The sequence below is a fragment of the Rhodofomes roseus genome, assembly GCF_022264815.1.
Source record: "Rhodofomes roseus strain CIRM-BRFM 1785 chromosome Unknown C8Q71scaffold_2, whole genome shotgun sequence".
Lineage (NCBI taxonomy): Eukaryota > Fungi > Basidiomycota > Agaricomycetes > Polyporales > Fomitopsidaceae > Rhodofomes > Rhodofomes roseus.
In genome coordinates this window covers 2,418,902-2,442,443 of record NW_025952958.1, presented here as the reverse complement: position 1 = coordinate 2,442,443, position 23,542 = coordinate 2,418,902, and the positions used below count along the sequence as shown (strand labels likewise).

General features: G+C 54.2%; 4 protein-coding genes across 4 annotated transcripts; 2 read left to right on the top strand and 2 right to left on the bottom strand.

Annotated features, from left to right (window-relative positions):
• Window positions 1–7: 7 nt before the first annotated feature.
• Window positions 8–1,608, bottom strand: C8Q71DRAFT_720554 (uncharacterized protein; the record flags this gene model as incomplete). Its single annotated transcript, XM_047921372.1, has 7 exons — window positions 8–194; window positions 249–362; window positions 422–561; window positions 618–1,109; window positions 1,157–1,213; window positions 1,334–1,382; window positions 1,443–1,608. Coding segments are annotated over 7 exons (1,205 nt in total), but the record flags the coding sequence as incomplete, so codon positions are not given.
• An 8,682-nt stretch (window positions 1,609–10,290) lies between these two features.
• C8Q71DRAFT_794368 (uncharacterized protein) lies at window positions 10,291–13,610 on the bottom strand (the record flags this gene model as incomplete). Its single annotated transcript, XM_047925533.1, has 11 exons — window positions 10,291–10,327; window positions 10,465–10,636; window positions 10,688–11,116; window positions 11,166–11,384; window positions 11,424–11,540; window positions 11,590–11,803; window positions 11,853–12,543; window positions 12,595–12,721; window positions 12,846–13,014; window positions 13,071–13,313; window positions 13,374–13,610. 11 exons carry the CDS (start codon window positions 13,608–13,610, stop codon window positions 10,291–10,293), a joined length of 2,655 nt encoding a protein of 884 aa, XP_047784283.1.
• Window positions 13,611–15,762: 2,152 nt separating this feature from the next.
• C8Q71DRAFT_698492 (uncharacterized protein) lies at window positions 15,763–16,275 on the top strand (the record flags this gene model as incomplete). The annotated part of the gene is made up of 1 exon (XM_047920023.1): window positions 15,763–16,275. A coding segment is annotated over one exon (513 nt), but the record flags the coding sequence as incomplete, so codon positions are not given.
• Window positions 16,276–18,302: 2,027 nt separating this feature from the next.
• On the top strand, window positions 18,303–22,778 carry C8Q71DRAFT_853720 (uncharacterized protein; the record flags this gene model as incomplete). The annotated part of the gene is made up of 14 exons (XM_047926971.1): window positions 18,303–18,506; window positions 18,558–18,710; window positions 18,766–18,855; window positions 18,911–18,958; window positions 19,222–19,674; window positions 19,740–19,868; window positions 19,933–20,452; window positions 20,507–21,040; window positions 21,096–21,307; window positions 21,362–21,543; window positions 21,603–21,745; window positions 21,793–22,020; window positions 22,083–22,600; window positions 22,650–22,778. The coding sequence occupies 14 exons, from the start codon at window positions 18,303–18,305 to the stop codon at window positions 22,776–22,778; spliced, it is 3,543 nt and encodes a 1,180-aa protein (XP_047784281.1).
• Between the last annotated feature and the right edge of the window lie 764 nt (window positions 22,779–23,542).

Genomic DNA, 23,542 nt, shown 5'->3' with positions numbered 1-23,542 from the left:
AACATACTTTGAGGGCAGAGCGTCGAAGAGACGATCAGATGTGCTCAGATCGCTGCACAGGGTCTCTGCAGAGATCGCCAGCTCTGAGAGCAAATTCGTCGAGAAAAATTCACCGAGTTTGACGGGGCATTGTTGGCTGAGAAACGCCAGCGTTGGTATGATGGTGCTCTGGACAAGTCGTCCTGCAGAGCTCTCTGTGATTGGCAATGTTCAGTACTATATGGAACAACAAAAGTCTGTACACTCACCGCTATTCGGGTTACGAAGTATATTTGCGAGATCGTACGCTATATTGCCGTCTGCCTCAATGAATGGCGTTCGTAGATCAGTGTAGGCCAGCCAGAGCAGCATGTAGAATGATCCTTGAAGTCGTCAGCACATCATCAGTCTCTCGTCACGGTCGCCGCTACTAGAATCCCACCTCCTGCGGCAAGCGATATGAGCTTGCTACCACCGGCGTACCAGTACTGCAGAGTTCGCACAGATGGTGAGTTGACATCTTGGCTCAGGTGTTCTCTGTGTAGGGCAGCGAGATTGACGGATTCTTTCCAGTTAGACAGACTAGATATCAGGATATGTCAATAAATAGGTACAGTGAACCGTGAGTACACCCTCACCTTGCACACTTGAAGCTGAGTGTCATGAGCGCAACGATAAAGTGGAGGTGGAAGACTGCAGTCGAGTTTGCCGTACGGATGCACCTCTGGGCAATCTCAGACAGGGTCTCGCTCCCTCCGCCGTATGATGCTTGATGCGCTGATAGCAGAACACCCCCACATCGGCTGATATCATGCTGCAAGTCGTACGCTGTGAGCGTTTGCAAGAAAATGTTGATCGTGGTGCTCCTAGCCTCATGTGGCTGTGATGCCAATTCCCAAGCAGCAGCCGGCTGATTCTGAGGTGCAACGTACTGTGTTCCATTTCGGGGACAGGGCGCCGGAAGGGGGTAACGAGCTGGTGCAGGCTGAGCAGCCTGCTTCACTCGAGCAGGTCTTGACGCAGGGTCATATTGCGTCTGAGCCAGCTTCCGCCGAGCCTCGGAACGCTTCTGAGTGCTCTTTCCGCTCGGCTGGACTTGTGAGATGCCAGGAACTATGAAGAGCGGGAAACTGATATCAGAACGTTTGAGACTGATGCTTCAGCAGAAGACACTCACCTTGCGATGTCGAAGACAGTGGTCCAGAAGGTGTGACGGTCTCTGTTTCTGTGAGTTCTACAAAGATATATAGAGGTTCAAGTCTATTCGGAGCATTGAAAGCAATAAACTCTACCACGTTGCAGTCGCATTAATAGTGACTGCATATTGGGACTCAAAGTCGACGTCGGAACGGACGCCAGGATCCCGGTTAGTTCCCTAATCTCGGCAATATTCAACTGCATTCCTGTCTGTTCATGGTGCTAGTAAGATATGTCATTATCAGTGCCATGGTAGGCAGGCCTACCTTCCTGGTTGAGTAAAGATTGAAGAGTGTGGAAGTTGGGATTTGAACGCCCCAGTTGATCGCAGGAAGGCGAAAGGCCTGAGCCGCGCGGGACGATCGGACCGCAGCGCGGCCCGCCGGGAGGGGGTGGCGTGGTTTTTTCCCCGATGCGCAACGCGTTGCGCATCGGGGAAAAAACCACGCCACCCCCTCCCGGCGGGCCGCGCTGCGGTCCGGCACGGCACTTGCTCTAGGAGGGTAGGGAGGGTGGAAAGCGCACGGCGTTTTGCCTTCTCCAAGGTCTGCATATGCTTAGAACGCGTAATAGCTTCATCAAAGATTGTATATAGCCTGCGTGGCGGATAGAATGTACAAATGACGATACCGAGACAATACCCTACACGAGCGAAGGCACTACGAACGACTGCGAGATACGACAACTGCAAGATACGGCGACAGCGAGGGTACGAGAGCGCAAGAAGGGTACAAGAGCGCAAGATAGCGTAGTCAGAGCGAGATGTATACAGTGAGCGCAACAAGAAAGGCTGATATCCACTATGTACATACGAAAAGCGATACGAAAGCGATGTGGAGAGTACACAGTGAGCGACGCAAACGCGCAAGCGAACAGTTGCAAGAAACAGCCCTAGTCAATCCGCTGTTTCTTGGCTGCATGCTCGCTCACCACCGCCGCACGTATTACACTCTTGTGGTTCCCCGTCTCGGGAGGCTGCTGCACCGGGGCATCGGGCGCATACTGGGCATTCTCCAACGGTGGGTCCAGCGCATGGAGGAAGGCGAGCTCATAGGCGAAGTTCTTGAGGCGTGCTGTGGCTGTCGGAACAGATCCCATCCGGACAGTTCGACGCAGTTGTTCAAGCACTTTGTTCAGCGAGACCTTTTCTCCCATCACGTCAGGTCCTTGCTTGGATCGTTCCAGCACGTCATCGAACTCTTCTGGGCGGATGTCATACGTTGCCATGAACGCAGACGGACCATCTTTGATTGCGCTAGTAAGGGCCGTGGAGCAAACATTAAAGACACGCTGCGAGAGGCTCTGCAATGCAGCACTCCAACGTATCTCAAAGAGGTTGCGCCGTGAGGCAGTCTTCTCTGAGTTGTATGAGTCTCGGATTGCCTGACACGTCAAGAATCAGTAAAGTGTGGAGCATAGAACGAAGAGCACCTACGATCCCGAGCCCTTTCTCCTCCCAGGTGGCCGGAGTCCGAGCCGTGTTACTGCAACTCAATTGCTCCAGCTCCTCAACGTGCTCAGGCACAGAGAGATCGGAGCACGTAAGCCATGCGCACTGACGGTGCATGAAGATGTGCCCGTCAATGAGGTACTGAGGGGTGAGCCAAGGCTGCTCGTCGCGTGTTGGGCCCGGATCATCGCCCTCATCGAATTGCATCTCCTGGAGGCACACCTTCTTGCAGGTCTCGATCCAACCTTGCGCCCATTCCTTCTCCGTTTTCGCGGCTACACTCTCCTTTGCGCACTTCTTCACGTAGTCGGAATATTTTGGAGCAGAGAACTTCTTCTGTTCTTCTACATTCACAAAGACGAGCAGGTTACGTATCCCCCAGGGGTTGTCGACGGGGGCGCGCATGTATTCAACCAACTAGAAGGGCCATTAGTGTTCCCGACATTTCAGACGGGTAAGAGTGTATACTTACCCGGAAAGAAAGGTGGTCCGGCTTCTCGGCCTTGGCAATTTCAATTGTCACAACAGCTTATGGTCGCATAGTTTAAAGGGAACAACAGTGAGATGATGGTGTCTGGGATGTGACTGAGAGGGAACGACGGGACTTGGACAGGAGCGGACGACTTGGCTCCAGAAGCGCCAGAGCTTTCAGTGCGAGGGTCGGCGTCAGCGTGAGGGTCAACGTCGGCGAGAGGGTCGGCATCGGCGTGAGGATCGTGATCATCAACAGCGGAGGGGCCATCAACGACGGAGGGGCCATCAACGTCGGAGGGGCCATCAACGTCGGAGGGGCCATCAACGTCAGAGAGGGGATCCTCCGAATGCTTTCTCTTGCGTGCCTTCGCCTGCCGATCCTTCCTCTTGTTCTTCTTCGAGCGCGAATCCAACCACTCCTGAGCCTTTTCATCCTCCCTGGCCTTAGCCTTCTCCGCCTTGCCTTTCGGCCGCTTGGCCTTAGCCTTCTCTGCCTTGCCTTTCGGCCGCTTGGCCTTAGCCTTCTCCGCCTTCGCCTTCTCCTCCTTCTCTGCCTTCTCCTCAGCCATCTTGTCGGCTTTCCGCTGCCTGGCCTCCGCCTTGGCTACAGCATCGTCAGCTTTCAGCCTAGCGGCCTCTGCAGCCGCCAATGCCCTCTGCTCAGGGGTCATCGACCTGGCCGCCAGGTTCTTCTCTTTTTTTGCCGCGGCTGAACTCGTGGCGCGTCCCGCCGACCTTCCCCAGAATGTGTCTGTAGGGTCGGGTATCGGTCCCTTCAAGTCCTGGGAAGGGTTCAAGATGACCGCGACTGTCCATGTGCCCAACGTGATGATCCCTGCCCTTACTGCCATGTAGAGAAATAGGCTTAAACTGCTCGCAAGGAGATTGTGAGCTGGAGAGGGGGAAGACATGTGGATAGTCTGCTTTTGAAGATCGTACGTGAAACTATTATTTCATGTGAATCAGCATCTGTGGCGTGGCTGACGTGCCACACTCACCTCCAAAGCCTGAAAGTATCCGGATGGCGTCGGATGCAGTGACAGAGGGTTATCCAATCCTCTGGAGTAGCTTCGACGGTCTATGCGATGCTTAGTGACTGGCAATACCCGTAGTCTTGCACGCTTACCTTGTCGACCGCGGGAATGTAGGGCCAGCGAGGATCGTCGAGGAGGTGCCCAAAGATATGGTGCAGCGGATTGATCTCAACAGCTATGTCCGGGAGTTCGAGCTCGCTGGAAGCAGGGCTCGAAACGTTCGCACTGTGCGTGCCGCCGGACTCAGAGCTCGGGGGGTGTGAAAAGTAAACTGTGTAGACATCGTCAGTGGTATGTGGGCGATGGGCGGGATCTATGGGGACTTACCGGGCGAAGGGTCGCGATGGTCGGTGACAACAATTGCACCGTCGAGGGTTGAGGAAGTATCTTCCCGAGCGAGCTGGCGATGCAGGTAAGTGCAAGAGTCAGGATCCTTGGAGGAAAGATCGATGGGGACGTGAACGTAAGACATGGCGGGCGAAGGGACGGAGCGATCGCGGGACAGCTTCTGCAGAGTGACTCGAGCAACGACCAGGGTCCTGACACGCGCTATATACTTAATGCAGCCTGGGAATTGCTTGGGAGAGGCGATACGTCGGCCGGCCACTGCCCCCTTTGTTTAAATCGTTGGGCAACCACCCACACGTGGAGCGCCGCGGCGGCACGGGGTATGCCCCACGATTGGTAATCAAACGCCACCGAGCGGTGTCATGCCCCAAAAGGAAAGGGACAAGAGGCAGTACTCACTTTGAACAATGAAAAGTCTTCACGAACTTCACGCGAAAGCGGTCGGTGGTGGAGGAGAGAGAGAGAAGTGCGTGCGGTCCGAGCGCGGAAATAGCGATGAATGGAAGCCCGCAATCACCTGACATTAGGTACGTAAGGGCGGAAAAGACGGACATCATCGAACGAAGGGCGTCATAGAGCCCTCCTTGACTTTCGGCGAGTCCTGCGTGCCACTGCTAGTTACAGAATACTCATAATTGTGTGTAAAAATCTTGCACTGATAATATAAAGCATTAGGGGTGATGGATATGATACAATGTCCGGTGGTGGAGGAGGTAGAGGTGAAATCAAGAGGAGAGTACCGTCCCGAGGAAGATGGAGGAGTGAACTTGCCTGCGATCACCTGACAAGAACAGGAGAGCCGAGGAGTCCAACAGAGTCGAACACGATGGGCGTCGCGCGCAGTATACAACCTTCCGCTTCCGCGACAACAGTGAGTTTTGCGTGCCGCTACTGGTTATCAATACTCATAGCTTTTATAGAGATGGTAAAGAGGTCTTTAGAAGACATCCTCGGGACCACTTGCGCCGCCTGCAACCACACATTCAAAACCGTACAAGGCCTTACCTCGCACCAGTCAACAAGCCGAAAATGCGCCTGGTACAAGAAGGGAAAGTTGAAACAGGTCTTTGATTTCGACGATTCGGATTCGGACTCTGAAGAGGATGGAGACGACGTCGAAATATCCGGGTACAGTGAACCTGGTTTCGATAGGTACGTTAAGGTCTGCAATTGGTCCGTAAGCTTCCTCACTATTCCAACTTGCAGTACTGGCAGCGGTGCTTCCTCTAGCGTCTTGGCAAGCCGACGTTCCACGAGCCCGGGGCGCAATGTTCTTGACCAGGAAGACGATGACCTGGGCTCTGTCTTCGACTTCATCGGTATCTCAGCCCCTCAACCAGCGGCTGCAGGTGAAAACAACGCGGAGGCCGGTCCTTCGTCTAGGCCACTGAGAAGGACTGCAATTGCGCTGGATGACGATGAAGACACACGAGTTGAGGAGGTGGATGAAGAAGCGGCGAGAGTGCTCCGCATGGTTGAAGACGCGGGTGACGTGTGGAGCAGGGGCGGAAGTGCCAAAAAGAGGCGTACAGAAACTGCAGAGGATGAAGGTGAGTACGACGCCGTAGATCAATGGATTCTTGTAACGCATCTGTGCAGATAGAGACTTGGAACATGCCGGTGATGACAATCCCTGGGATCCTTTCGACTCAGAGATGGATTGGAAATTTGCGTCGTGGGCCATCCAAGAGGGCCTCACGCAAACTTCCATTGACAAAGTTCTTGAGATTCCCGGTGTGCGTATACTTCTTTCTCTTCCCTTCGGCTCCTTGATTCAAGCCACCGCAGTTCCGGGACAGACTCGGCCTTTCCTATCACAATTCATACACACTTCTTCAACGAGTCGACTCTCTTCCAGAACGCGCGGAGTGGAAAGAGCGTTGGCTAACGTTCAAGGACCGGCCAAACGAGAAGCATCTTGTCCAGTACCGCGACATCATCGAGGCCATACGAACCCTCCTCGGTAACCCCGAGCACGCTGACCGTATAGTCTACCGACCGCGCCGCATATTCACTGACGCGTCTCGCACCAGCCGCATCTACCATGAGATGTGGACAGGGCGGTGGTGGCATGCCATTCAGGTGAGTTTGATAATATTTTTCCAGTGTATCCGGCCTTGACGTTCCACTCAGAGTCTCTTACCAGTGGGTGCAGCAGTGGCCCCGGTGATAATTGCAACAGACAAGACTCAGTTGACGCGGTTCTCCGGGAGCAAGGCCGCGTATCCAGTGTACATGACTCTAGGCAACATCCCTCGCGCCCTTCGCCGCAAACCTTCCGAGCACGCCTGCATCCTTATTGGTTACCTGTCTGTCGACAAGGTCAGTTCTGATGGAATCACGCAGCGCAAGCAGCGCGCCCTCATGCAGCAACTATTCCACTCGTCCGTTCGCGTCATCCTCGAACCTTTGATCGAGGCCGGCAAGAACGGGATCGACGTGACCGGAGGCGACGGCGCCGTCCGCAGAGTCCACCCCATCCTCGCCACGTACGTCGCAGACTTTCCCGAGCAGTGCCTTGTTACCTGCACGAAGTACGGAACGTGCCCCAAGTGCCGACTACCCGAGGCTGATCTCGACGCTGCTTCCCCAGGAGTGCCAAGGAGCGCGCTTTGGACTCTGGACGTTCTACGCCTTGCAAGGAAGAAAAGCGGCGGAAACACCAACTCAGCAACGTACGCGAGGGCGTGTACCAGTCTCGACGTCTCCGGATACGTCATACGCCCTTTCTGGAGCGATCTCCCCTTCACCGACATCCACTCGTGCATCACGCCCGACATTCTCCACCAGCTCTACCAAGGCGTGTTGAAGCACATCGTCGAGTGGTGCAGCGACCTCATCGACGAGAATGAACTGGACCGCCGAATTCGCACCCTTCCCCCCGCGTTCGGGACTCGTCACTTTGCTAACGGGATCACTTCTCTATCCCAAGTATCCGGTATGGAGTCCAAGCAGATCGCACGCATCCTGCTGGGATGCTTGGTCGGCAAGATTCCTCAGAACGTCATGCTTGCGTTCAGATCTCTACTCGACTTCATCTATCTCGCGCAATACACCACCCACGATGACTCCACCCTCCAGTACATGGAAGACGCCCTCAAAATCTATCACAAGAACAAACAAGCTCTGGTCAATCTTGGCGTGCGCGAACACATGAAGATCCCGAAGTTCCACTCCCTCCTCCACTACGTCGAATCAATCCGGTTGCTTGGCGCAACAGACAACTACAACACGGAAGCCTTCGAACGTCTTCATATTGACTATGCCAAGAACGGCTGGAGGGCGTCGAACCATCGCGACGCGCGTCCTCAGATGGTCCGATGGCTAGCACGCCAGGAGAAGATGATCATGCTCAGCTCTACCATTCGCAGGAAGCTACAAATCGACGAGGATCCGGACGAGGACGCTGCCTTTGCGTCTGAAGACCCGGACCTTTCGACCAAGCGCCACACCCAGATCAAGCTGCCAAAGAATCCAAGCGTACCGCTCCAGTCCATCAAGCTCGTCGAAGAACGTCACAACGCACCCGGTTTTACACACGCACTCCTCCAGCATATCTATACCCTCAAACTCGGTCGACGCCTCACTCCGACTGAGCTTCAGACCGCGTCGTCCAACTTGCCGTTCAATCGCGTCGACGTTTTCCACGGATTCAAGTTCGCTCCCCAGCCATTGACTGACGACAAGAACGAGACCGACGTGGTGAAGGCGCGTCCAGCATGCGCCAAACAGCCTGCCCGTTTTGATACAGCAGTCATCCTGCAGGAGAGTGATGCAGAGACGACCGGCCTCCAAGGTATGTGACCGACTCGCGTTCAAATGAATATTCGTTTACTCAAAGACGCATGTCGCTCAGGAACAAGAATAGGACGAGTCAAGGTTATCTTCAGACTCCCGCAGCGCATACATGACCCGCGGACCAGCGTTGCCTTGCCTGCGCCTGCGTCCTGGCCAGATCAAGGGCCACTAGCGTATGTGGAATGGTACTCCAAGCTCGCACGTACAGCCGACCCAGTCCATATGATGTACGCGGTCAACAAACCCGCTCTCAGGGCCAACGGACATCCCCAAGGAGAGATAATACCTCTCAGCATGATACGGCAGTCTTGCCAACTGATTCCCAAGTTCCCCGGATCAGTGGGAGATTCTCCTGAGCATCTACCAGAGGAATGGACGACTCATACTGTACTGGATTGCGCTTCAAAGTTCTTATTGAACAATTGGACCTCTCACTACGCGTATCAAACACTTTGGTAGTCATTAGCTAGCTTACACGTACTCCAGGAGTCTTAATGTAGAGCACTGAAGCTGCATGGCTCGAGTCTTGAAAACAAGGCACAAATCTCAAAGGTACTTCATTTCCCTTCAGCGGTCTTCAGGTGCATACTGCACTCGTTTAAGGTGCACAAGTTACCAGAGGTCGCTTAAGATCGCATGGTTCTTATTTAAGACCTCTGAAGTAAGAAACATTTTTCCTGATGTGTCATGCTCCTACATAGACCATTCCCCTTGTGCTCCCTGTGGGACGTGCAGCATGTCCCATGTCCCAGTCACAGGTCACATGGTGCCAGGGGGTCAGTAGCTCAATGGGACATCCCACATAGGAAAATTCAGTGTTTGGTGCATGCTGCATTGTCAATTAATCAATGGACTGTAAGTCAATCAACATGTGGTGTATACACTTTATTGTATGCCCATACATCTATTCACTGGCAACTGCTACCCTGTAGGCTTGTCAGTCAAAGTACATACTACACAACATCATCAATAGACATGGTCAGCTTTAGTACCACAGAATGTACCCTACCACAGCTACCAGAACCTAGCAATGCCCATCTGGGAAAGCAATGGTGCATAATCTGTAAGCCCTAGAGTACATCTTAGCTTAGGATGGCATGGTCTATTAATTGTATACAAGCAACCAAGCATTATGTGAGAGTGTCACAGAGCAGAACAGCTAACTGATGGACTAGCCTAAGTAGCCTTACAGCGCTGAGAAGATGAAAGGGTGTGAAGGGATTATGCTTAAAGTCTGAGCAGGGCCTTGTCTTGCACCTAGTGTCTTGGATGCTTATTAGGAGCTCACTTAGCCTTTGTAATGATGTATGTAGGCTTGTCAAACAGTATAAGGCATTTAGAATTAACCAGGCTGAACAGACTGAGTGTACTATAATGCCAAGCATACTTTTTTGAAGTTTTTGAATGTGTGCTACCATATATACATTGGAGGTCTGGACCTAACAAGTTCTACTCATAACAGGGAGTTCCCATGCAAAGTGATCATGTGGACCACCCTATTTTGCATATGGTAGTCCCACTTTTGTTATTTGGTCCTCCCGCCTTACTGATTGGTAGGCCCGTATGAACATCTGGTCTGCCCATCCAGACTCAATGGTACTCCCACAGTCCTTGTATGGTTGTCCCATGGGTGGTCCTTTGGGCAATCCCACCCCTGATGTGTATGGTCCCATTGATCCCAGATGAGCTGGACAGTCCAACATGGTATTCCCAAGCCCATGACATGGGATATCCCAGAGTTGATAGGGATGTCCCGTGGGCCTCCCATGCACACATAGGGTATCCCACATATTTCTGGACTTCCCACAGAATTAAAGCTCAACTTTGATATGTATGTATTGGAATTCTGGCATTGCTATTGGTAGTTGGAAGTTACAGAACAAGTCCATATATTATTAGTCCATATATGATCTATGTCTCTTCTTGGGAGGTGAAGGACCAATAGTAGATAAGAGTAAGGTCTGGTTATCTAGATCAGCTAAGGCATTGAAGTCAAATTCCAAGTCAACTTCAGATGTATGGTATGCATCCCTCAAGGCTGTTGCCTCTGCAGCATCCAAGAGATCACCATCAGCTTCAAGGTCAGAGTCACAAGCCCCATAATCAAAGTCACAGTCATCCTCCTCATCTGTGAGGGTGTTCTGTGACTCTGGCTGCAGTGAATGTTCACCCATTTCTGTCAACTCAGAGATCTCATAGAGTGCAGCCTCATTCAGCTCATACTCTGATGGGCCCCATGATGCAGAAATGGGATGAGCACTGGGGATTGCACGCACATGATGTTGCCATGTTGCACACAGACGGCACAACTCCGAGCGGCGAATGTTGAGTTGGAACAACAAATTTGGGTCTTCAGCTATGCACACTCAGATTCTATCCCATAGCATTGACCAAAGATCACACTTACCAGCACTTGCAATTGCAGCCTCCAGAGACCTCCACTCTTCCTGCATCCACTTCTGCATGGTATACCGCTCCACAGACAAGCGGTCCTTCTCCTCCAAGCAGCGGTCCAGCATCAACTGTGCCTTGATTGCAGATCGCACCGCCTCATCACCCAGCCAGCGGGGAACAGCGGACTCATCTGGGTCAGATGCACTAGCCCCAAAGTCATCATCCTCAAGTCCTACGTCCTGCCAGATGTCATCATCCACATCAAGCTTGAACAGCCCATTACTCTGGATAGGATCTGGTGCAACTGCAAACCGAGGAGCCTTGCGCTGCTGAACCATGGTTGACATCTGCTTGCACAGGGCATTGTAGGCCTTGGCAAGCTTCAGTATTCCAGGTTCACGGCGCTTGACTGCAGATTCAACGTGGTTGCTGAGCTTGTGCTCTGAGAACAAAGATAAGTATTGAATAAAGAAAACAAGACTGAATCTTACTGTTCGTTGTATTACGGTATGAACGCTCAAATCGGTCAAGCTCAAATTTCCGCTGGCGGAGCCGGTCACGGATGCGTTGCTTGAGAGCCCGCGCGTTCATTCGTACTTGCAGAAACTTGTTCTTGGTGAGACGAGAGAGCTGTGAACGTTCATTGACCCCCAACGCAGTGCGCTTGTGCATGATAGCAGCAACAATGCGCGAGCGTTTTGCACGGGCCTCTGCCAAGTCGGAATCGAGCTGCTGAGGGTCAAGCTGACCTAGATCACCCAGTAGTCGCTCCTCAAGTCCCCGTATGGTCTCGTCATAAGAGGCCTGGCTCTTCTGCAAGGCCAGAATTGCTTCAATGGTCTTCGCTCCTCGGTTCCGTGACTGTTCTGCCAAACAAGGGTTAAGAGTATGTCTGAAGTAAGAAATGACACATACTTGGAGCTGGCTTGGTCTGTGCTTCAATTTGAAGACGCCATTCTGCTCGCAGCTCGTCCGAAGAGAATCCAGAGTCTTGGACTTCCCGCTGAGCAGTGGACAGTCGATCATGGCACCGGTACCACTTGCGGCTGAGCCATTGCCCTAGTTTGCGGAGTGACATGACGTCGAGGTGCTTCACCTGCGTGTCAATGACAAACAAGCGCTGGTGGTACTTCAAGGCATGTCAGATCAAGACGAAACAAGGAGATGTGGATACGCACACCGGATACTCGCAATGACGGAATTAGCCTCTGAATTGAACTCCAGAACCTCTCACAGCCTTCGCCATCTGAGAGCCCAAAGCCAACACATTTGCGAGGGTGGTAGACCAATTGGCACGGCCACTGGTGTCCAAAGGCGTGGAAGACAGAGAGAGCATACATGAGTCGGCTAGCAAGCGACCCGAGAAAATCCCATTTGACGATGCTTCGATGCAGTTGGCAAGCGATGTCGTACAGGAGACCAATGGTGACATGTGACGGTAGGTGATCGAAGAGGCGTCGTACCAGGACCAGCGCGTAGTGCTGTTTCTCGCCAGCCGAGGTCATATTGACGAGCCACAGAACCCGATCATGGCGACAGAGCATTGCCATGAGCCCCGTGTCTGCGAAGAACTGCGTGCTGGCTTTCTGGCGACGCTCGTCAGCCGCGGTGAACGACTCGTTACATCCGTCGAGAACAGAATTGGGCAGCTTGAGGCCGCCCTCCACGCGATCATGACTCTCGGTCGGAGCCGGCACACCTTGGTCGTCGCCCCGTCGCGTCTGCTCGACAAAGCTCTCCATGGTGCGTACATCTGCCTCCGGGACGAAGACCGTGTCGGGGTGGGCACGCGGCGGATCACGCATACCAGCCTTGCCTTTGCGGCGCTTCTGCGTGAAGCACGCGTCGAGACACACAATGACGTCTGGACTGTGTTCCATTAGTTTGTAGATTGGCATACATCACGACAGCACTACTTACATCCCATCTTTCTGATGCACATATTCCGAGCCAAAACACAGAGGGCACCGCGCGCGCAGATACTCGCTCGCACGCCCACGAGTATTGCATGTTTCTCCCGCAGGAGCAGAGGGATCGGAGCTTGTCGCTTGCTCGCCCGCATTGAGCTGAGAATTTTGCATGGAACGTGGTGCGCTCGCGCTCGTTTGAACTCGATCTGCCGCCGTGGGGTAAGTGAGACCTTTCAAGGGAGAGACACATGAGGTACATACCAGTATCACGCAGACCCAACCTCTCATTTGCAATTGTGTCTTGAACGGCCGCCGCTTCGATCAAACGCGATCGCTCAATCTCAATGCGATCACGCACAAAGCGATCAACATTGTTGGATAAGTTTGAGTACCATAGGAGAGCGTTCCCGAAACGTCGACGCATTGATTCCTAACGAGTCGTGATCAGGTGGGAAGGAACAATAGTTTTGGGGCCGTGCAGCTTACCCTGGATTTGAGCTTGTAGTTCCGGGCCTCCAAAAACGCTTCTAATGTCTCGCAAAAGGACGTCGTGTTCGGGGGAAGTCGCACAAAGAGCGCGCGCGTGAATTGGAGTAAGGAGATGTCGACAGCAAGAGTCGGGGCCTGCGGGGCACACGGGAATAGTCCGCGGGCTATGAGCTGCGGAGCGGCGCCCAAACAGCCACATATACGCAGCTCAATGGTCTCGAGATCTGTGATGTATCTCTCCTAATCAGTATGCCATGGACAACATGATATTGTAGACTTACGATCAAAGTAGACACATACCAGTGTCAAACGGCGGCTCCCACCTGAACACGTACACGACAACAACGCCGCGCTCCGCCGGTCGATCGTTCGCAAAGATGCAGATTCGTGGAGCAGCCGTAGGTATGGGCGAAGCAGCGAGGGCAAGACTTCGTGGGCCCAGCGCTGCACCTGGCGTTCCCTCTTCGCATGTGCTCGTGCTCGGCGCTCTTCCTCCGGCTCCGAAGCATTGGTCACAGAGACGATAATCTCGGACATGAGATCATCTGGATCGTTCCATGGAGGTGAATTCCGTGCGCTATTGGACAGCGCGGTGTCATTCGAGGCTGAGGAACGTGGAATCGGAACCTCGCGAGGACGACTATCAGGAGTCTTCCGAGGTCGTGACTGGCTGCTTTGCATTTGCGTGTATGTCCGTGCGCCGGGCAATGCCAGTACGACGTTTCGTGAGGACGACAGGTAAACGCGGCTGTTGCCATTCTTACGCCGTGATCGTCGCACATCCTCGGGGCGAAGCTGAATGACATTCCCCTGTGAAGGTACATCTCCCCCAACATTTCCTCGAGGCACTGGCGATCGGCCGCGGGCGACGTCTTGAGTAGCCAAGGGGGCACAGCGTGCCAGAGAGGTCGGCCTGCCTGTCAGGCGGACATCAGAGCGTAAGACCGAGCTAGACGACGCAATAGCATCTGCGTGATGGAGAGACGTGGATTGCGAGTGGCTTCGAGAGGTACGTGATCGAGGCGTACGAGCCGAGAGTCGGTCAGGGGAGGAATACGGAGAGGAACTGGGGGGTGGAGAGGCCGTGGACGACCTCGAGCGAGAAGCCGTGGACGACCTCGAGCGAGAAGCCGTCGACGAGGATGAATTGCTTCGCCTTCCTCGGACTGGCATATTCCTACAGAAATAAGTCAATTAGTCGATGCCCCATGAGAACGAGGTATCAATGGGTTGAACTACTTACTACAGCTGGCGCGGCGGTAGCGAAGCGCAACAGTGGCCTTGATTTGCGCGGTCAACGGGATGGGCCTTGCGCTCGAATACGCGCAGTGTAACGCGACTGTGATTCAGTCACCCTGTGTCACGGAGTGTGACGCGTGAGTGCGTAGCCTTAGCACTCCTCCAACTCTCAGCGTCAGCGATTAAGAGACGAAACTCTGTATATAGATCCTTTGCATAGAATCAACGCAACATACGTACAGAAATATCTTCGGCAATCCAGCTTTCCGCCAGACGTTGAATATCATCGCTGCAGTCGCGCGCCACCGCGCCGGCGCTTGTGGTGACGGCTACCCGCCCGTGCCCTGTTTACTACGTACTATACTATCTCTCAGCTCCCATGAATGCTCCCTCAGCCGTTCTGTGTTGATGTCTGCGTTGGCCTCGAGCCGGGTGACGCATCCACGAACGACCAGAGGGCTTCTCTGTGGTAGCAGTAGACCGGGCTATCTCCTGACGACACTCGCTGCGCTCCCTGGCTGAATGTGTCGAGGCGAGAAGATACAACACATATTCAAGCCGCCTCTAGGTCGTATACAGCCTCTAAAGTGCGCCTCGACCACTCTATCGTAAGTGCAAGACACCTCGCAAAGATCTTTCACCGCGCCTGACCTGGAGATATTGTCACAGGCATCCGCCACATCGCTCGAGTCATTGGGCGGGTCGACATTCAGAAGCCGCTGAGTGTGTAGGGCTGCAGATAGGATACGTGTGGATCGAAAGGAGCCATCTATTGGTGCGTCACCGTCCGTCCCGGTTAGTCTACTACTGACGAACCTTTGCTTGCTGGCCGCGACGCTGGCGAAGACACGACGCGCTCTCCTACTACTTGTGAGTTAGTACGGCATGTTCACTCTCATATCTCTCTCCTTATATCTCACTCCTTTCCTATGACCTGGGCATTTCGTGCCGGCTCTGAATACGAGCCCTCCTTCGTCTGGGCCCACTCTAATGGTGCGCGTATCGCACCCTCCTCCTCGTCTGCACGCTCTCCCGTCCTGTCTCCCCTCGGCATCACGTTTCTTTCCGTCGCCAACGCATATGCATCCGCGCCGCTGAGACTGTGGTCCCGCTCTACTGTGCCCACTGATCGTGACACCGGAACAGATATATGGCTCTGCCGGAGCCTGCCCACGGATTATGAAGTGTGGACAGGTCATGCGACTCCCCTGAAGCCGAGTAGTACGTTATCGAGATCCCAGCTACTTCCGGTTTGCTAGACCCAACGGGAGGGTGTTTGGCCTTCGCCTGGCTCTCTTCCGAGGACCCATACACACTCTGTCGACCGATTCCTACCGTTCGACATATATGATACTGACTGTCTAATCTGTAGCAGTCAGTAACGGCAACTTGGCGAGGAAGCCGCACCCCCTCTGCCTACCATCCATCCCGCGCTCGACAACCAATCACCCTCCCGACCCTCGAGCAGCGGTTCCGGGTGCTCGAGCTACTCACTTCGCTCTCCCCGCACTACACCAGGGAGTGCACGCGGAAAACGCAACCAATGTACAAGGAGCAGGCGGAGGAGCGGTACGCGTCGCTCATCGGACACGAGTCGCCCACCCGCTCGTCCTGGCTCGACACGCTCGGGCTCGGGTCAGGCGTGGAGGGCGACTACATCCCGCCGACGCAACGGGGCCTGACGCCCGACACGCACAAATACTTCTTCGCGATCAACCTCTACAACTCGTTCGACATCATCCCGGACCTGTTCGCGACGCTCTTCCGGGTCGCGGCCATCCTCGGCTACAACAACGTGTACGTGTCGATCTACGAGAACGGCTCGACGGACCAGACGAAGGCGCTGCTGCGCGTGTTCGACGGGCTCTGCCGTTCGGTCGGTCTACGCGTGACGATCCGTACGTCGATGCGCACGCGCGGCGCGTTCATCATGACACGGTGCTGTATGTCCAGCAGTATGTGACAGAGATAGCTGATGCAGCTGGTTTCGGCTATGATTGTAAGTCCATGATTTTCGTGTCTCTTCAGCATGCTGATGAGTGGTATGGCGGGCATGGCTTGTAGATGTTACTCACTAGCGGTATCTTTCCATTGGAGTGGATGCGCTGGCGACGCTGTCCTGTGCTGCCGCCTTGTGATATGCACACAACGCTCGGACACGATCGCTTCATTGTCGCACGGCTTCACTGTATGGGCCGGACATACTGTACATGCCGGGCTGAGTAGTGAGCGAGCTATGTGTATCTTTAGCTGTATGTATAGTCTGTTATAGCTATTTCCTGCCCACGGGCGACGCTACTGAGGCCATACCATTCAGCTTGAACCTGCGAGTGAGGCTCGGCCATATGCATTATGGATAAGCTGGGTAACTGTCTACATGTAACCGGAGTTGAACTGTGAATATAAGCTGGATGAAGCATCACACTGTGACTCGGGTATGCACGCTATAGCTCGGGCTGTGCGTGTGACGCCCAGTTTGTGCACAATGTTCGCCCTTAGTCTGTATGTGCACTCAGGTGCAGTACGTTGCTGAATCCTGACACATTGTCATGAAGCTACAACAGGCCGACGAAGACCCTTTCGTGAGGTTGCGCTTTATGCGCGGTGCGCGTTTGAGTTACGAACGCCGGGAGGACTGTGGCTTAGACTAGTTACTAGTAAACTCGGACCACGTACCCTGTGGCCTGCCAGAGCACAATTATGGGATATCGAATGGTCCGGAGAGCTGAGTTTTGTATGTTTCCCCTACAATGCAGCTAATGCACAGACACGAGTACAACAAACTCAGAGCCCTCAAGCTCGCTAGAGCGTGATAGAGTTCGCCTTACGTACTGACAACGGTGGCCTGGGAAGTCCCACACATGGGACGTCCCAAACAAAACCAACCACTAGCACCGCAATTTGCTCGACGTCCCGCTCCTTGTTGCTCCCGTTGTCGAACTTGGCCGAGCGTTGTACGCGATCTTGCTCGATGTCCACTAGGGGGTTCATGTCTAGTGAGTACTTGTCGTGTCCTATTGCCAGTGGTAGTGCTTAACTTCGGAGTCTGACTTGATATCAGGCTTTCCAAAGTGATTCCTGCTATGTTCGTGGTGTGCATTCAGGCCCACAAGTTCGCATAGTTCAGCGTCGTTGACCGTTGCAGTGCGATATCGGATATCGCTCGCCAATGACAAACTCGAACGTCCGTGGCTGAACACGCAGCGCGCTTTCCCAGCCGACATCCTCAATGGCGTAGGTCATCAGAATGGTAATGTATCCACATGTATCGTCGTCTCGCACACCATGCTGAATACCATACCAGCATATACATTGTGGCCGACATTCAGCAACCATTGCACGTAGTACTCCGGATTCTGAAGCACCGGCAGCAGGAATCTAGTCTCTTGAAGTTGTGATTCGAGTCCGTGCAAGTGTACGCTCCATCTCACCATCACGATTGGCCGACGGGCGTGCTCATGACACTTGGCACGGTCAGCTGGAGCAGCTAGCCAACAAATGAATCAAATCAGGGGTACGCAAGCACATTTTCGCTATCTCTACTTTCGTCACTGACTCGTCTGGCTGCGCTTTGCCCCTGTTTGCAGCCATGTGGTCACCTTTAGTGTGGCTACAAGTGGGCGGTCCCTTACGGTCCTTTGCATGTTCACGGGCAGCGGGGACAGCGGCGGGACTTGCTCTTGCTACGCTGCCAGCGTAGGCGGAGATTCTGACTATGTGAGTGAAGGGCAACCATCGGCCAGGCACTCTGCTTCCCTGTCGCAGTGAGGCTGACGGCATTGCGATTTATCTCTAAGTTTAACCGCCCCACCCCGCATTGCACGATTGCCGCGCCGAAGCATGGTCGCGCGTCAGTCAGCGAATGTTCCAAGAGATCGGGATCGTATCACCCTCCCGACACCCCTTCCGTTTTCCCGCCCACATGAACGCGCGCTGCCGCGGACTCGGGACCTCCTCCGCTCATCATCTTAACGCTCTCAAAGCATTCCAATGAGTGAATTGCGCCAGCGCAGCACTGACGCCGGGGAGCACGACGCTCCGACTCGTCGAGTGCGCAAAGTACCCCGCAAGCCCGACGAGGACGTTTCATATGCCGCTTTGGCCCGTGGAGACCCCAACCGCGCTGAACGCGATGTCGATTCTGATGACGAACTTGGTAATAGCAACATGCGTAGACGACCGGGGAAGGGGAAGGTGAATTTGGCTGCCTTTCACGTCGCAATTTGGATCACTCATTCGTCCCAGTCCGTGCAGAAGCAGGCATCCAGCAAAAAGTCCGCAAAGACAGCACAACCGGCAGAATCCAATTCAACTGGTGCCATGGCTTCGTCTCGGAATCCAGGAACAAAGCGGACCAACACTGGGGTGTCTGGTAAAGGGAAATCAGCGCAAAGTGCGGTATGTCTGATGTGAAGCCGCCGCCATGCTTGCCGTGCTCACTGGTACCCAACAGACAAACTCTTCTCAACATGAAGGCGATGCAGGCGATGCAGACGTAGAGAGCACGTCCCGTGATGGGACACGGGCACAGGAGCACGACGAGGTAAGGTGATTGAACACTATCTGAATTCCCAACGTTGAATCACCGTCGGACGCAGCCCACGCCAGCCGCCAGAGAAGAGAGTGTAGTCGCGCATACTGCTAAGGTATGAGTCCAAACCTGCTCGGCGAGCCATATTATAGACCATCGGTGATAATCGTTGAAACAGAGCGGTGATTTTCCTGACAATCGCCAAATGATTACATCCGAGCACGCAACGGGTGCAAAACCCAAGGTGAGATAAAGTTCTTTCTCGTCGTGATCATGCTGAGTTGAGTGACGTTGTTGTATAGCTTACACCATCAACGTCTCGGAGGTCGCAAATTGCGGAGGATGCCCAGAATGAGACCCAATCTGACGCCACCTCAGGTAGTCGACAGGCACGGTCGGTTCGTCATGACGTTCCTGACCCAGGAACACCGGCTATTGCTGTGGAGCAGCGCCGTGATCGTGACGAGCGGGATGTGCGCAGAAACCGAGATGGTCGTGCTGAACAGGAGTGGCATGATGAGCAGGACACTCGCACTAGTAGGCAGGACAGAGATGAGGAGAACGGGCGCGGTGAGCGCGACGGGCGTGGTCAGTGGGATGGACGAAGAACAAGTCAACAGGGCAGTGGCGATGAAAGCGAAGAACACGGTCAGCGGGACGGTCGCGGTCGCGGTCGGTGGGACGGTCGCGGTCACAGTCAGCAGGATAGGCGCGATCATGGCCACGACTCGCGTGGTCAGCGAGACATCCGTGATGGACGCGGCTCGTACGGTCAGCGGGACGAACACGATGAACGCAATCAGCGGGACGAACGCGATCAGCGGGACGAACGTGAGGAAAGTGTTCAGCAGAACAGACGCGAGGAACGCGACTTGCACAATCTGCAAGATGGACAGGGCGAACAACATGCACGCGCTGGATGGGCCGGGCGTGATGAACGGGATCGACGTGACCATGAGCGTGATGCGTCGGACAGTGCACGAGAGGAGGAGGATGACGAGCGTGAGGGCACTCTGGCTACAAAGGTAAGCCGAGACGCGATGTGTCAACCTATCATCTTTTGCTGACTATTGAGTCTTCACACCGAAGACACAACCTCGCCGCAGGCTCGTTCCCTATGTCGATGTTCCTCAGCCCTCATATCGTGCTGCCCTGTCCGGACAGAGAGTAGTACTAGGGACGCTGGCAAGTCCTGACCCTGCGGATGAAACAAACCCGAAGACATCCTCGGTTGCAGGGACGCGCACGATTGCACCGACCTCGCTCAATGACCCTGACCACGACCGCAGCCACAGCTCCGACGACACTGCCCTTATTCCAACCAGGATTGCTCGACGGTCAAATTCCTCGAGAATCACTCGCGACAGCACGTACAGCTCCGATGACGCCCCACGTACTATTCGAACCCAAACTGGGACTGCTCTACATTCCAGTTCCTCGAGAGTCGGTCAGGACCGGGTCGCCAGTCGGGAGTATGACGGGGACCACTTTGACGGCGACGAACTGTTTGGTCCTAGTGACAACGTTGGTGGGCACGATGGAGAGGACGAACCGGGTGATGAAGAAGAAGACAGAGGGAATGGTGCTGAAGCTGAGGAAAGGGATATCCGTGAGTCTTCTTCCCGTAGCAGCTGTCGCGTAAGTGTTGACATCTGATGAGCAGCGAGTGAGTCGGATGGCTCTGGAAGTGACTATTCCGCGACTATCAGGGAGAGGAAGAAACGCGAGGCGAGAGCCATTCGTCAGACCGTTGACACGTCGGAGGAGGACGAGGAGCTCGACGCTGAGATGCAAAACGATCTCGTCGCTGACGAGATGATCCATCCGCAGCCTGAGCGACGTCGCATCCAGCCCGCAGGAGCACCGGTTCCAGTGCTGTCAGCGCGAGACAAAGGAAAGGGTCGCGCCGATGCCTATCAACCGAGTAACGCAGACTCTCCACCGCTCGAAGACTGGGCCGAGCAGCCGCCGCCACCGCAGAACAAGCCTGGTCCGCTGTCTGATTCTGCGAAGGCGGAGATCAGTGATTTTGGCACACGTATTATCGAGGAAGCCGAGGAGCTCGCACGAAAGTATGGCAAACCGCGACGTGAGATTCTAGTAGCAGCAGGGTTAGGAGTCAAGGGTTCTCGTGGGCCCAACTCCGCAAACATGTACAGGAAGTGGTACAAAGCACACCATCCCAAACCCGAAGGCAGTGAGTATCTTAACCTCCATGTATTGTTCTGCAGGCTCTGACGTTGTTCGTACAGTGTCCGCTGAGGAGTACCGTCAAAAGTCGAATCGCGCATACAAAGAGTTGTTTGCGGACATTGAGTCCTCGGACGAAATCAGCCACGCTCTTGTGATGAAGCCCATAGTGGCATGGTGCGAGGAGAACGAGAAGGAGAAGCTTGCAGAGCCCCGTTCGACACGGTCCATTACCTCGCGTATGAAGGCCTGGCGCGACCAGCTTACTGCCATTGTGCGTCATATGCAGCCCCATGTCTGGTCATTGATTACTGACACAGCTCGCAAGGCTGCTTCGTATTGCAATCTTGAGGACGTGGAAGTCGTCGGCGCGATTGTTTACACTGGCTCCGATCCCGCGGCTATCCAAATGTCGGCCCTATTTGGGAGCTCGGACAATGTTCGTCAGCTCATCCAGGACAACAACATCAACGTGCGCAAGATACTCGACATGCTCACAACGGCATTCAAGTACGTCATACATTACGAGTGTAGTATGCGTCTACTATAGTACTAATGCACTATGATAGACGCGGTGAGCTCACGAGTGATGGCTGGAGCTTGAATATCGGCTCGGAGGATGCCAACGGTGTTCGGACAAAGCCGAGGGTGGGGCAAGGTCCCCGGGATTTCTATCGCCAGATGATAGGGCAAGTCTTGATGTTTCAGCTCCGTAAGTCGTATGTTCTTGCTTGTAGCTGTGATATTAACTTTATGCAGAGGAGCTTGATGAAACGGCCACGAAGATGCCGTGGGAGAATTGGTGTAACTTCGCATATAAGAAGCAAATACGGATCGACAACTGGGCCGAAGGAGTTCCGCCTCCTGGTCCTGGTTTTGACGTGAAGCGCCTGAGCCAGGAAGAGCTCCGCCAGCTTTGCGAGCCCTACGTTAACCGCAAGAACGGAACAGCCACTCGGTATCCAACAGTTGTGGAATGGCCGTCACGTAAGTCCTTTATTATTCACACAACATGCCGTTACTGACCTCCCAATGATCGCGGACTGTAGAGGACAAGGATTTATTGAAGACCGGTGATCCAGAGCAAGTGGCGCTGATCCCGCTTGTCCGCGACACTTCGGGCTGGAACTTGCGAACCCTACGCGACTCCTCGGAGTACACCAAAGCTTCCCGCCCAGGCAAATCAAAGTCTTCGCAGCGCCGAGTCCCTGGCAGTGGTCGCGAAAGTGCGAACCCTGTAGCACCGCTCATTCAAGCCTCATCACGGCTGTCTGGCAGGCCCAAGCCTCGGCGACGGGGCCGATCTCCCGAGGTCATCGACGTCGATGCCGATGAGGAGAGCCCTGATGTTATGGAGCACACACCTCCGTTGTCACCTCGCGCGTCGCCACCGAAACGTCGCCGGCCACATACATCGCCACAAGGGCGTTCTCCCAGCCGCTCCGGACATAGCGTTCAGACGGACACTCGTATTCCAGGCGCCCACCGCAATGAAGATCGCTTGCCTCCGAAGTCTCTTACCAAGGGTGCGGCGCTGCAAGGACATGGTGATGACAGTGACGAAAACGTTAGGTATCGCCACCGTGGCCGTGACGGGATCAAAATGACTCGTCAAGATGTCACCACGCGAGGCAACGAGGATTACTACCCCCGTCGCACTGCAGAGCCAAGACGTCACTATCTATCCCCCATACCGGATGCTACTGAAGAAGACATCGGGGATCCTGGACGGAATGCAGAAGTGACGTATAGTCGGTCCATTGATGGCGCGCGTTCACACCGTGACATGTCGCGTTCTGGTATGTCAATATGCTCTGCAGCAGGTCAATTGTTGGTAGTCTGACCACGGCCACGGCATAGACGCATATCGTGTGTCGCAGTATAGTGATCGTGGACTTGTCCAGGCTCCCTCGCATCCGCGAATTCCTCCGGACCGTGGTGCACTGGCTGGTCCACATCTGAGTCAGGCACATGCACCACACTGGGACCATGACCCTCGTTCAGCTGTACACACAGAGAATTACCACGGCAGTACAAGCAGGCAGGGGAGCCGTCCTTCCAGTCGTCCTTCCAGTCTTAGGCCAGCACGTGAGTGACGTATTTTATAGTCTTTTGGTGTGTGACACCGTCCTGATGATTCAATGGGAAGCTCGACCCCCTGGTCCAATTACAGCAACACTAAGGTATGAGAATATGCATGCTGCTGGCCCATCGAGACACCGGCAGGAGCAGGTATCAAGTTATGGTGGGCCTGTTGCAGGACCAAGTCGCAGTAGTGGGCGCAAAGATTATACCCGTTATGGTGCTGAAGAGGAGTACGAGTATGCTGATCCAGATGAAGCACAGGATGCCTATTACTGAGGAGCTAGAATTCCTGACTGTACCTGATGTTAGTGTTTGAGTAATGTAGTGAGCCTTAACAGCTTGAAAGCAATTGAAGTCCTGAAGTAAGCCCATGAGTACATGGGAAGACCTGTGTCAATATAGTATGGGAAGTCCATGAGTACAT